Here is a 13,775-nt window from a genome sequence, read left to right on the forward strand (position 1 = left end):
CAAAACTATCAACATTAAAAGAGAAATCTCCTCATTTCTCATAAACAAACTACGCTTTGCCAAGAAATTAAATAAAGAGCTCACCTTTTAAGAGAGAACACTTCATTCATTGCTGACCTGACTTCTGCCATGACTTCATTTTTAGCTTTTGCTTCCTGACTTGCCCTGAAATAATATGGGTTTTGTCAACTATGTATAGATGTATAGGCAGATCTTAACCTAAATGGATATTTTTCCCTCTCAAGTCAATTGAAAACAAAGCATATGAGGATTTTATCTTCAGCTGAGATATACGATCAGTTTCACTATAATATTTGGGCATGATAATTATGTCAATGAGCTGATATGCTGACAGCTATAAACTACTTGGGTGATGCTACTGCTATAAAATGCAAATTCTGAAATTTACAGTCAGAAAAAAACAAGAAATGTGCATAAAGTAGAGCTGTGCAAACATTTCATGTTAGTGAAATCTTTTTAGACATGCAGCATTTCGCGACACAGTAATTCAGTTTTACTAGCAAACCAGAGATTAAACCAGGCGTGGGCAAAATTCGGCCCTCCAGGTGTTTTCGACTCCAATTCCTACCATTCCTAACAGCCTCAGGCCCTTTCCTTTTCCCCCTCAGCCGCTTAAGCGGCTGAGGGGGGAAAGGAAGGGGCCTGAGGCTGTTAGGAATGGTGGGAATTGGAATCGAAAACACCTGGAGGGCCGGAGTTTGCCCATGCCTGGGTTAACCCGACCCCTTATAAGACATACCAACACAAACAAAAGTTGTAGTAATGAAATCTACACAACATATCTAATGAAAAGCTTTCATTTATATTTTTAAATATATCTCATTTATAGCTTATTTCACATAGACTTAAAATTGTTGTTACGTTTGTGAGACACACCTACACACTACAGCTGACACACTCATGTGTTGCGACACAGTTTGGAAAGCTCTGTTATAATGTGTCAACAATTAATCTCCCGAGGATCAAAGTACATTGTTCACGAAATAATTGGCACACAGCTAATTAAACTCTCATGCTCTCAGATTTTAAGAAAAAAGCGAGAAGCAGTTGAGTGCAAAGTTCAGTTCCTAGAACTTGAAGGGTTGAAGCCCAAAAGCTTTTTAAATAGAGAGTATATGACATGCATCATCACTTTCCGCTTGCAGTCTCTGCATTTAGCTGTAACTGGAAGGAGAGAGGGATTTGTTAAGCACCCATCTATTCTGAGCCATTATTCTCTTGTAATCCAAAATAAATTGAGGAGACTTCATCTAGATATCCATTTCCTTTACAAAAGACATCATTTTTGTCTCTCTTGGGGTTGTTGATATGAGGGCTGCTATAAGGGGAGTATATACAGTAGAGTCTCACTTATCCAAGCCTCGCTTATCCAAGCCTCTGGATAATCCAAGCCATTTTTGTAGTCAATGTTTTCAATATATCGTTATATTTTGGTGTTAAATTCGTAAATACAGTAATTACAACATAACATTACTGCACATTGAACTACTTTTTCTGTCAAATTTGTTGTATAACATGAAGTTTTGGTGCTTAATTTGTAAAATCATAACCTAATTTGATGTTTAATAGGCTTTTCCTTAATCCCTCCTTATTATCCAAGATATTATCTTATCCAAGCTTCTGCCGGCCCGTTTAGCTTGGATAAGTGAGACTCCACTATAGCTCCATGCATGGCGCTCCATGCATGACCTAGGAGGTGTCTACAAGAGGTGTCCATATGATCTAGGAGGTGTCTACACACAACGCCAGCTCTTTGGCTTAGAAATGGAGATGAGCACCAACCCCCAGAGTCGGACACGACTGGACTTAATGTCAAGAGGGAACCTTTTACCTTTTATAAGGGGGATATGTATTTGAAGATTGACCACTGCATGTGAGCCTGGCATAACTCTATGTCTCAAACCTCCAGAACAATTTCTGGGCTTTTTTTTTTTTTTCGTGTCAGGAGCAACCGGAGTTGCTTCTGGAGTGAGAGAATTGGCCGTCTGCAAGGACGTTGCCCAGGGGACGCCCGGATGTTTTGATGTTTTATCATCCTTGTGGGAGGCTTCTCTCATGTCCCCGCATGGAGCTGGAGCTGATAGAGGGAGCTCATCCGCACTCTCCTCGAGTGGGATTCGAACCTCGCAGCTTTCAGGTCAGCAACCCAACCTTCAAATTACAAGGCTTTTATCCCCTTGGACACCAGGGGCTCCTATTTCTGGGCTGAGCATGAAGCTATGATGAGGGCTTTGCAACTAGTATAGATCCCCAATGAGCTCATGGGAATTCTGTGACAACGTTTCACTTATTAAACAGTCAAAGCTACAATGACATGGCTCTACCTCTGTGGTTCTCAACCTTCCTAATGCTGTGACCCCTTAATATAGTTCTTCATGTTGTGGTGATTCCCCAACCATAAAATTATTTTCATTGCTACTTCATGACTGTAATTTTGCTACTGTTATGAATCAGAATGTAAATATCTGGTGTGCAGGATGTATTTTTATTCACTGGACCACATTAGCACAAATACCCGATACACCCAAATTTGAATACTGGTGGGGTTGGGGGGGGGGATTAATTTTGTCATTTGAGAGTTGTAGTTGGTGGGATTTATAATTCACCTACAATCAAAGAACAGTCTGAACTCCACCAACAATGGAACTGAACCAAACTTGGCACACTGAGCTCCCATGACCAACAGAAAATACTGGGAGGATTTGGTGTGCATTGACCTCGAGTTTGGAGTTGTAGTTCACCTACATCCAGAGAGTACTGTGGACTCAAACGATGATGGATCTGGACCAAACTTGGCACAAATACTCAATATGCTCCATATTGTAGAGTTTGGGGGGAAATAGGACTTGGCATTTGAGAGTTGTAGTTGCTGGGATGTATAGTTCACCTACAATCAAAGAGTCCCTTGAACCCCACCAATGACCCAGCACCAGGGCCGGCCCAACACGGAGGCCACGTGAGGCTGCCGCCTCGGGCGCAGGCCCGGGGGGGCGCCGTTAGGCGCCCTGGCCCCGCCTCCCACGCTGCGTGAGAGGCGGGGTCAGGGTGAGCTGCACAGGAGGCTCCCACGCAGCTCAGCCTCGCCGGCCTGGCCTTTTCCAGGGGGCCAGACTGCAGCAAAGGTCCTTGCAGGCTGCGATCGCGGCCTGCAAGGACCTTTGCTGCAGTCTGGCCCCCTGGAAAAGGCCAGACTGGCAAGCTGAGCTGCGCGGGAGGCGGGGCCAACCCTGGCCCCGCCCCCCACGCCCTGGCCCCGCCTCTCACACTGCGTGAGAGGCGGGGCCAGGGCGACCTGCATGGGAGGCGGGGCCAACCCTGGCCCCGCCTCCCACGCAGCTCACCCTGGCCCCGCCTCTCACGCTGCGTGAGAGGCGGGGCCAGGGCGCAGGAGGCGGGGGGGCGCAATTTCCCCTCCCCGCTTTATATAAAAAAATATGTCCGGCCGGCCCTGCCCAGCACCATCCAAGACAGCCAAAGAAGACCTTAAGATCATGATGGGAGGGAGGGGGGGCTAGTAGGGTGTATCTAGATGCTGTTTTAAGTTTTAATATATCAATGGTTTTAAATTGTGTTTATTGTTTCTATTATTTTATGTTTTTTTATTTTCTTTGTATAATGAGGCATTGAATTTTTGCCTAAATGTATATTGTATGCCGCTCTGAGTCCCCTACGGGGTGAGAAGAACGGGATAGAAATGAAGATAATAAAATGATAGAATTGGGCCAAACTTCCCACACAGAGCCCCCATGACCAACAGAAAATACTAGTCTTTGGCGACCCCTCTGACACCCCCCTCACAACCAACCCCCAGGTTGAGAAACACTGCTCTACCTCTATATATTTCACAGCATGTAAAAGGCATAATAAGCAGGTAGTGAGAGATACACACATACACGGTCCTCTCCGTGGCATGATTCCTTGTGCGGATTTTAGATAGTTTTGGAGGGGAAGATGGAAAGGACAAATCCTTGTGCGTGAGAAGAGCAACCAACTGCCAATCTGCCCCACTGTTAATAATAGAAATTGTAACACAGCCTCTCACATTTTAAGGGCATCTACAGAACTTTTATCATTTTCCTTGAGAAACTCCTCAAATGCCAGTGAATCGTCTTCTAGTTTTGTTTCGGCGTTTTTGGCCTTCCTCTCCTCCATTGCTGCCTTTTCCTCCATCTTTGATATAGCCCGTTGCTTTGTTTTAACTGCATACTGCGATAGAGAAAAAAATTGCAAAATATATTCATTTAAGATTCAGTATTATGTGAAACTGTTATTCCAATAAGCTGAATATAGTGAGAGTATGACTCCATATACAGTATCATATCATGCATGTTGAAACTTCATTATACAGTCAGTGTAGACCAGACATGGGCAAACTTTTGCCCTCCAGGTGTTTTGGACTTCAACTCCCACAATTCCTAACAGCCGAGTATGATGGCCTTCCAAGTGTAGTGTCTTGGCAGTGGATACGGAGGTGATTGTGGAGCCCTATTCTTGACCCGTATGTACTTCCACAGTGAGGACATCGGTTTCCAGGTGGAAAGTGGTCCTGGTCAGGGTTATCTTGACACACCTTCCTTTGGCACATTTCTCCCTTTGCATGCCACTTCAAATTCCACAGCACTGCTGATCACAGCTGACCTCTAGTTAGAGCACTCAAGGGCCCGGGCTTCCCACTTCTCTAGCTTTAAGCCATGTACTCTGTGCATTTCACACAATATACAAAATGCACATGCACCAGGGAGGACCTTCTAATAACAGCACCAGAGGCACTCCAAGTGGCCAGTTACTGGTCAAAGGACATTTAGTATAATGCCAAGTTTTTAACTTTGTGATTTTAAATACGTTACAACTGTACCCTTTGTTTGTTTCTGATATGGTAAATAAATAATATACAAAAGATGAGCATTTTTATTGAAGCTCAATATAGGCCCCCCAGCCCACCTCTCAAAATGAAATTTGATAAGAGGTGAAATATCTAGTCTATGTTGCTTCGTGTGGCTTAGATGTATTTTGTTTTGATTGACATTCACTCTTTAACTACAAAAATGAAAGCATTTACCTCTAGCAAAAACAGTTCCTTCTGCTCACTGATGTACTCTGTTATGGACTGGGTATCACTTTGACAGGCTTAGAGAAGAAAAACAGACTTATTAGATTTCTCCCCCCTATATCCTTGCATATAGTAAATGGTTATTTATAGAACACATATTGCACTTTGTACATTCAAGGAATTGTGCAAATAGCCGAACAAGGACAAATCTTTCAAATTATTCTTTTCTAGAAATTAACTGACTCTGCATTTTTTTATTTCAGAGTTTTGACACATTAATAACAAACAATGAATGGCGGTGCCTGGTTGGTTTCCAACCAACACTTGAAAATCAACCAATAATCAGAGTCAGAAACCAAGTGTGAAGCAGGTTTACAAATTACATTTTGTTCTACTGATGATTTAGTGTTGATTAGACATGTTAAACCATAGCTAGATCTGTTGTCCTATCTCAGAGACGTTTTTAGAAACAGAGCCACTAAATGCCCAGGGAACAAAAATAAATAAGCGGTGCTAAAACATGGTTTGTCAGAGATCATGATTATTTGCAAACCATGGTTGATCTGTGCTCAGATGAATTGCCTTTTTAAAAAAATCCCAGAATCCCCCAGGCAAGTCAATTGGGAAATTCCATTTGTCCGCTTAAAAAAGTAACTTCCCCATAACTTCTGAATCCTTAAACATTTAATAATTAAATGCTTCTCATTATAGCTAGAATCAGAAAAGATAATGTATTATCATCACAAGTCACATGCATTCTTTTAAATTTAACACAAGCCAGCATATAATACTAATGAATGGATGATTGGGAATTGTAGACATCAAAATAAATGATTGGTGAGCACTAAGTCATCCAAAGTTATGTTTTTGTAACCCATTTTGCTCACATTTTGCAAAAGCAAGAGCCCAGCTCACATCAGAACTTTTCTCTTCTATATCATCTTCTGACTCTCTGTCAATGACTTGTTCTAATTTTTTAAAAGTCTTTCGCTCCCGAGCCCTTGATGCAACGGTGGACTTTTGAAACACCTTCAGGTCCTGTTGAAGTTGCCTAAACTGAAATTAAAACCCATTTTCACCATCTAGCTTTGGAGAAAATTCACAAGAAACAAACATACCGCAGTTTCCCATGATATAACATGTACATAGTAGATATGGATAGTAGCTTTTCTGCAGTGAGAAAGTCACAGAACTTGTCATGTCACTAGAAAAACAGAAATTTCATTTTCGTCGCTATTCCTTGCTGTGACAACAATTACTGCTATGAACTATTCTTGAGTAAAATATTCCCCTTAAGGTAGTAGTGGGCAGCTGTGGCAGAACCAGGTGGTAACATTCCGATATCTGGAACTTCTTGCGCTGAGGAATGTCTTAATGTTTTAATTTATTGTCCATTATTTTATTTTGTGTATCATTTAAATGTTTTAAGTTTTGTCAAATATGTTATGTCGTTGTTTCGGGCTTGTTGTCCCTGTTGTGAGCCACCCCGAGTCCCTTCGGGGAGATGGGCGGGATATAAAAATAAAGTTGTTATTATTATTATTATTATTATTATTATTATTATTATTATTATTATTAATGTCTTTTAAATTTTTAAAAAATCCAATTTTTTTGTCATCTAGGAATAGTTATATTAAAGCCTGGACTGGAGTGGAGGAGACGCAAGGCGTGGATGGCAACATTTGCAAAAAGGAGGTGAGAGTTTAAGATGGGATTGAAGTGAGGAAGATGGAAGGAGAAGGATGGGAGATTTGCACAATTTTGTTGGCCACAGTGAGATGAGGCTTGTCTTTTTCAAGAAGCAACAGTAGAATGTACTACTGCAATGCACTTTATGTGGGGCTGCTTTTGAATATGGCTTGGAAACTGTAGTTAGTGCAAAAGTTGGTGGCCAGATTACTAACTGGAGCATGGTTATAGGGAACATACCATGCCCCTACTAAAGCAGCTCCACTGGCTGCCAATGAGTTTCCGGACCCAATTCAAAGTGCAAGTTATTACCTATAAAGCCCTATAAGCTTCAGGTACAACCTATCTTTGAGACCGCATCTCTTTCTATGAACCAGCACGGGCTTTAATATCTGCCGGGGAGGCCCTTTTCTTGGTCCCACCTCCGTCTCAAATGCGGCTGATGGGGACGAAAGAGAGGGCCTTCTTGGTGGTGGCTCCCCGACTTTGCAATGCCCTCCCGAGGGAGATCAGGCTAGCCCTCACCCTCCAAGCACACAATTGAAGACATGGCTTTTCCTATATGCCTTTGACCATATTTAGATTCTTTATGAATATATATAGTCATGCCGGCCACATGACCTTGGAGGTGTCTACGGACAACGCCGGCTCTTTGGCTTAGAAATGGAGATGAGCACCAACCCCCACAGTCAGACATGACTGGACTTAACATCAGGGGAAACCTTTACCTTTACCTTATGAATATATGTGAGGACTTTCAGATACTTTATCAAGCATTTTACAAGATTGAGATTGATTACTGTTTTTACTTGCAGCAATCACTGCATTTTACTGTTTTTAATCAGGGGGCATTGTGAAGTTGTGATGTTTATATCGGCTGCTTACTGTTTTATGTTATTGTTTTTGCACTTTTTGTATTTTGCATGTTGCATCTCGAGTGCTTTGTGAGCAAGAGTGGTGTGACTAAGACCCCTTCTAAACTGCCCCTATATCCCAGGATCTGATCCTAGGTTATCTTCTTATCCCAGATCATCTGGCAGTGGAGATTCATATAATCCAGATTAAATCAGATAATCTGGGATTGGATCCTGAGATTTAGAGCAGTGTAGAAGGGACATTAGTCATACCACTCTTGCTTAAACAAAAAACAAGATAGCCAGACTTGGTTTTATTTAAGAAGAACTACAAAGAATCTCAAAAGAGATGGCCACCCTCTTGATTAATAAACAGAGATTTCCCCTTCCTTGTTGCAAAGATGGTTGTTGTTCCCTTCCCATAAGTCATGGTATTTTATTACCAAAGAATACATTACTGCACAATGTGTTATCTCTGAACTCTGGAAATACATACCTTCTCTTTCTCGACACATTCTATATTTCTATAAAGATAGATTTCATTGTCCACGCATCTGAAGGGGCTTCCTGGTTTGCCAGCTTGCTCTACAGAGTATGAAAGATAAATAACGTTATTTTCCCAAACCATGTAAGAAGAATATTCAACTAAAACAAAAGCAGTTTTGTCTTTTCTACAATAGTTACTCCCCATATTAGTAATACAGAACACAAAGTGACATAGACCAACAAAGAGTATTGTCTTAAGAAAAGCTGGAGAAAATGTGCAAGATAACTTTTTCTTCCTATCTACTCCACAAGAATATCTAATCTAAAGTCAAGCTACTTATGAGAACTACAGATCATATTACTCTTCACGTTGGTGTTTTGGGTTCCTGTGAAACCCAGCCAACAGGAACAAAGTCTGTGGATTAGAAAGATACAATCCAAAACATCTGCTCATTCCTGCTTCAGATGCTAGGAGAGGTAGAAAAGTCTCTGGGCCCATTATAAATTAACACATATACTCGAGTATAAGCTGTGTTTTTCAGCCCTTTTTAGGGCTGAAAAAGCTCCCCTCGGCTTATACTTGAGTGAGGGTCCTGGCCGTCTTATATTTGGGTTGGCTTATACTCAAGTATATATGGTAATCAGAGTTGGACAGTCTTATCTTAAATTACAGTTTTATGTAAATATTCAAAACATTTAACTTACTGATGCCTCAATTAAAAGACTAAAAGCTAGTAAAAGCAGTTCAGTTTAAAACCACACTGCACCCCTTCACCCATTTAAAAAAATCTTTCTGCTTAAAAGGGATTTGTTTAGCAGACGATGGGAGGACAACTTTTTTTCGTGTCAGGAGCGACTTGAGAAACTGCAAGTCACTTCTGGTTTGAGAGAACTGGCCATCTGCAAAGACGTTGCCCAGGGGATGCCCGGATGTTTTGATTTTTTTACCATCCTTGTGGGAGGCTTCCCTCATGTCCTCGCTTGGAGCTGGAGCTGGAGCTGACAGAGGAAGCTCTACTGTGCTATCCCTGGATTAGAACCACTGACCTGTCGGTCAGCAGTCCTGCCAGCACAACAATGGAAGGACAACAAGGAGGGGCCATTCTGGCTTTGGAAAGACGTTCCAGATTCGAGGGGAAGCCACCAAGAAGGCCCTCTTTCGTGTCCACACTCACAGTGCTTGTGATGGTGGTAGGACTGAGAAAAGGACTTCGTCTAATATCTCAAGAGCCCTGGCAGGTTCATATAAAGAAATCTAGTGTGCCATATAGCCTGGACCCAAGCCTTATAGGGCTTTACAGATCACAGCCAGCACTTTGAACTATTCCCGGAAAAGAAGCTGGCAGCCAATGCAGCTGTTTCAACACGGCATAGTAACCTATTAACACGCCGGCTGCAGTTTGTTGAACTAGCTTCTAAACACTCTTCCAAAGCAGTTTCCCCCACTTCCACATTTGGCAGGACCATAGCATTTCCCGATCTCGTTACTAATGCCACATGATTAATTTAAATTTTTGTTACCGAGACTATAGCTAGTTCCTAGACATGGTGTAAGTGATATAATTGTTGCTGCCATTGCAATCAGCGAAAATGCTCCTTGGATCTAAGTCAAACAGGAAAAGAAACAAGACAACAAAAGGAATTAAAATCATATTTCATTTTAAACCAATTCAACAATCAACATGCAGTCATGCAGCAGCATGATCCAAGGTGTATTTTGATACCGTAGTGTTACGTAACAACACTGTGACATTAATGAGTGCCAAAGGACCCTACAGCAATTAAAACTTTCATATTTGCAAGAAGACATTTTGGACTAGTAAAAACATTTCCAGACTTCTTTCTCCCTGTGCTATAGTTGTTACTGATTGGCTAGGGTTAGGTAAAGGTAAAGGTTTTCCCTGACATTAAGTCCAGTCGTGTCCGACTCTGGGGGTTGGTGCTCATCTCCATTTCTAAGCCGAAAAGCCGGTGTTGTCCGTAGACACCTCCAAGGTCATGGGGTCGGCATGGCTGCATGGAGCACCATTACCTTCCAGCCAAAGCAGTACCTATTGATCTACTCACATTTGCATTTTTTCAAACTGCTAGGTTGGCAGAAGCTGGGGCTAACAGCGGGCACTCACTCCGCTCCCCAGATTCCAACCATTGACCTTTTGGTCAGCAAGTTCAGCAGCTCAGCGCTTTAACACACTGCACCACCGAGTTATCAGTGCTGAATGTCCACAGAAAATAACATGCTGTGACATGTGCACCAGGCTTTGTTGTTATGTTCCTTCAAGATGACTCTGACTTAATTGGTTTTCTTGCCAAGATGTCATTGCTTTCCTTTGAGTCTGAGTGCTTTGCCCAAGATCCTGCACTGCTTCGTTGTTGGATTAAGGAAGCATTATTATTTGTAGACATCTTAATTCTATAGGATAAACAAAACAGGAATGTTGTTATAATGGCTTTAAATCAGGAATCATCTTTGGTTTAAACTCAGAATGTATTTGCCAATTTTGGCTGCTGTTTTGTATTCATGCTTGCGCCTTTTTAAAAGTCTATTTATGGTCCTTGGGGAAGCAAAAGCAAAACCCACAACTGAGCCATTCCCATTATTTTATACTGGAATGGTTTTACAGTATCAAAGACAATTTGTTTTGGATTTCAGAAGAATGCAGTTAATCACTTACAATATTTGTTTATGGGAATGAGTAGCAAAACAATCCACATTCAGAACAGCTGGAGAAGGACTTCAATATTTCTGCATAAACAAGTAGCACCTAGAATACATAAAGTATAAAGTTCACTTCATATGCAAACTACGTATCTCCCAGGGCTTGGGTTGTTGAGAAAAATAAAAGATAGGGCTGGGTTTCTGCCTACATGTTTCACAGATGAAACCCATGACAGATGTGGTCAAGATTGCAAAAGTCATTATGCTGGGAGAGGCACTGAGGTCCCTTCCACACAGCTGAATAAAATCCCACATTTTCTGCTTTGAACTGGAATATATGGCAGTGTGGACTCAGATAACCCAGATCAAAGCAGAAATTGTGGGATTTTCTGCCTTGATATTCTGGGTTGTAAGGGCCCTTAGTCTTGTAGGAATAATCAGATCCCACTCTGTCCATTTCACTCTACTGGATTCATTGAATGCAAACTACTTTTGCACTTCGAACTCAGCTTGCAGCAATGCAAATATGCTGGAAACAAAAGGAGGAAGAGAGAAAAACTGGGACATTTTTAAAAATAGCCAGGAAAATGGGAGGATACATGACAAGCAGCAAATACCCAGAATCCCTCTTCTATTAAAGACCATTAAAGACACAGGAGTGGCTTCTGTGCCCAGGATTACAATGAATAACAGATTCCCACATATCTGAGGGGGTGTATCTTCATGTATGGCTTGCTGTGAGTTTTCCAGGCTGTATAGCTATATTCCAGAAGCATTCTCTCCTGACGTTTTTCCCACATCTATGGCAGGCATCCTCAGTGGTTGTGAGATCTGTTGGAAACTAGGCAAGTGGGGTTTATACATCTGTGGAAAGTCCAGGTTGAGAGAAATAACTCTTGTCTGTTTGAGGCAAGCATGGATGTTGCAAATGGCCAACCTGATTCGCATTTAATGGCTTTGCAGATTCAAAGCCTGGCTAGTTCTTGCTTGAGGGAATCCTTTGTTGGGAGATGTTAGCAGGCCATTTGTAATGTGGGTGAAACGTCAGGAGAGAATGCTTCTGGAACATGGCCATTCAATGCTATTCAAGCTGGCCATTTGCAACATTCACACTTGCCTCCAACAGACAAAGAGTTCTTTCTCCCAACCTGGACCTTCCACAGATATATAAACTCCACTTGCTTAGTTTCCAACCTCTAAGGATGCCTGCCATAGTTGTGGGTAAAATATCAGGTGAGAATGCTTCTGGAACATGGTCAGACAGCCCGGAAAACTCTCAGCAACCCAGTGATTCAGGCTATGACAACACATTTTCGTGTGGCTTGACACCACTTGAACTAACTTGGCTCAATGCCATGGGTTCATGGGTCTTGAGCAGACATGGGCAAACTTGAGCCCTCCAGGTGTTTTGGACTTCAACTCCCACAATTCCTAACAGCCTATCGGCTGTTAGGAATTGTGGGAGTTGAAGTCCAAAACACCTAGAGGATCCAAGTTTGCCCATGCCTGGTCTTGAGCCTTCTCTACCAAGATGCCTCTCAAACTACGACTCCAGGGATTCCATGGCACTGAGATCTGGACGTTTATAAGTGGTGCCAAACTACATTAATTCTATAGTGTAGCTCTGTGCGGGCCAAACTTTGGTCCTCCAGGTGTTCTGGGAGTCGCCATTGGGCAAACTGGCTGGGGCTTTGCGGAGTTGAAGTTCAAATTAACGGGAGGGCCGAGGTTTGGGAGTCATTGGTGTAGTTTAGGGATGCCTCCTCCTATGATGTAAGCGAGTATCGATACACAGGCGCCTTTTTCAAAACTGAGCAATGGCTAGTTGGCTACCCATCCGTCTAGGACCTTCCTAGTCCTTCCAAGACGCAACTCCGGGTCTCCTCTCTCCAAAGAGCTCGGGCGAGCGCCGAGGGAGGGAGAGGCGACCAACCCAAAGGCATGGGAGGTTGTCTCCCCTTCGTGGCAGCTTCAAGGGGCTCCGTCTTTTCTCCTGGACGCAAAGCGGGGCGGTTGGGAGGAGGCTCGAGGCACGCGTGGGGATTCTGGACGCCTCGCGTGCCTGGGAAACACCTTGGCAAAGCAGCTCCCAAGCAGAGGCATTGCACCACTCTCCGCATATGGACTTGTGGCATCTGCACCAGGCATGGGCAAACTTGGGCCCGCCCTCCAGGTGTTTTGGACTTCAACTCCCACCATTCCTAACAGCCGGTAGTAATGGAGACCACTTTTTGAAAACCACTAGTCAAGAAAAGCATGACCTTGTTAGAAGTCAACCCTTCAAGCAAGTGATATTCAAAAGCATTCATGTAATGGCACACAGGTAACTCATCTGTTAGACTGAAGAACCATGTCTTCGAACTGCCAAGGACAAAGACAGAGCACTACAAAATATATTTGGTTATCAGAGGATGGTTGTTTCTTTGATGCTGAAATTGCAGTTGCAGTTGTCCAAAAGATATACACTCCCTTGAAAACTCTTAGTTTAAAATATGCACTCAGAGATTTAAAAAAACAAAGTATTTTTTGAAAAATAACATATCTTGTTTACTCACAAACATTTTGTATTAATTCACCATACAGGCACATTTCTTATTCAAGTTCAGTTATAGATGGGATATAGTTATCTGTGTGTTGAGTACACAGGGTATCCTTCTTAATTGATAGCCCACAGTCTTTAGGTATAGCTGTACTCACTGAAATCAAAACAGCAACATGCATCCATTTCCACTGAGGTCTGATGTAAACATGCATCCACCTCCACTGAGGTGTAAATCAAAGAGATGTCCATCTCCACTGAGGTGTTAAGCAGACAGAATACAAAATTGAGTCCTGAGACATGGCCACAAGTCAAAATCAAACATATTTTGGGAAAGTTGGAAAAATTTATTTTGGGGATTTGGCTGGCTGGGTAGTTCACAGCCATATAGTCCAAAAAGTTGATGATTCTCCAAGCTGTGATTAGGAAGCATTATTAATTGGTGATTCCCTATAGTTAATCTCAAAATAAGTACAG

At 42.4% G+C, this 13,775-nt stretch overlaps 1 protein-coding gene across 1 annotated transcript in view; it reads right to left on the reverse strand.

Annotated features, from left to right (window-relative positions):
* Positions 1-12,739, reverse strand: part of ccdc38 (coiled-coil domain containing 38) — a 28,802-nt gene extending 16,063 nt beyond the window's left edge. The window contains exons 1-8 of the mRNA XM_062982825.1: positions 12,593-12,739; positions 10,776-10,865; positions 9,622-9,703; positions 8,111-8,199; positions 5,959-6,127; positions 5,081-5,148; positions 4,064-4,227; positions 85-165 (exon numbers count right to left, since the gene is read on the reverse strand). Of these exons, the coding sequence (XP_062838895.1) occupies positions 85-165; positions 4,064-4,227; positions 5,081-5,148; positions 5,959-6,127; positions 8,111-8,199; positions 9,622-9,676 (626 nt within the window). The 5' untranslated portion in view covers positions 9,677-9,703; positions 10,776-10,865; positions 12,593-12,739. The remainder of the gene's footprint in view (positions 1-84; positions 166-4,063; positions 4,228-5,080; positions 5,149-5,958; positions 6,128-8,110; positions 8,200-9,621; positions 9,704-10,775; positions 10,866-12,592) is intronic.
* Positions 12,740-13,775: the final 1,036 nt, after the last annotated feature.

The sequence above is a fragment of the Anolis carolinensis genome, chromosome 5, assembly GCF_035594765.1.
Source record: "Anolis carolinensis isolate JA03-04 chromosome 5, rAnoCar3.1.pri, whole genome shotgun sequence".
In the NCBI taxonomy this organism is placed as follows: domain Eukaryota; kingdom Metazoa; phylum Chordata; class Lepidosauria; order Squamata; family Dactyloidae; genus Anolis; species Anolis carolinensis.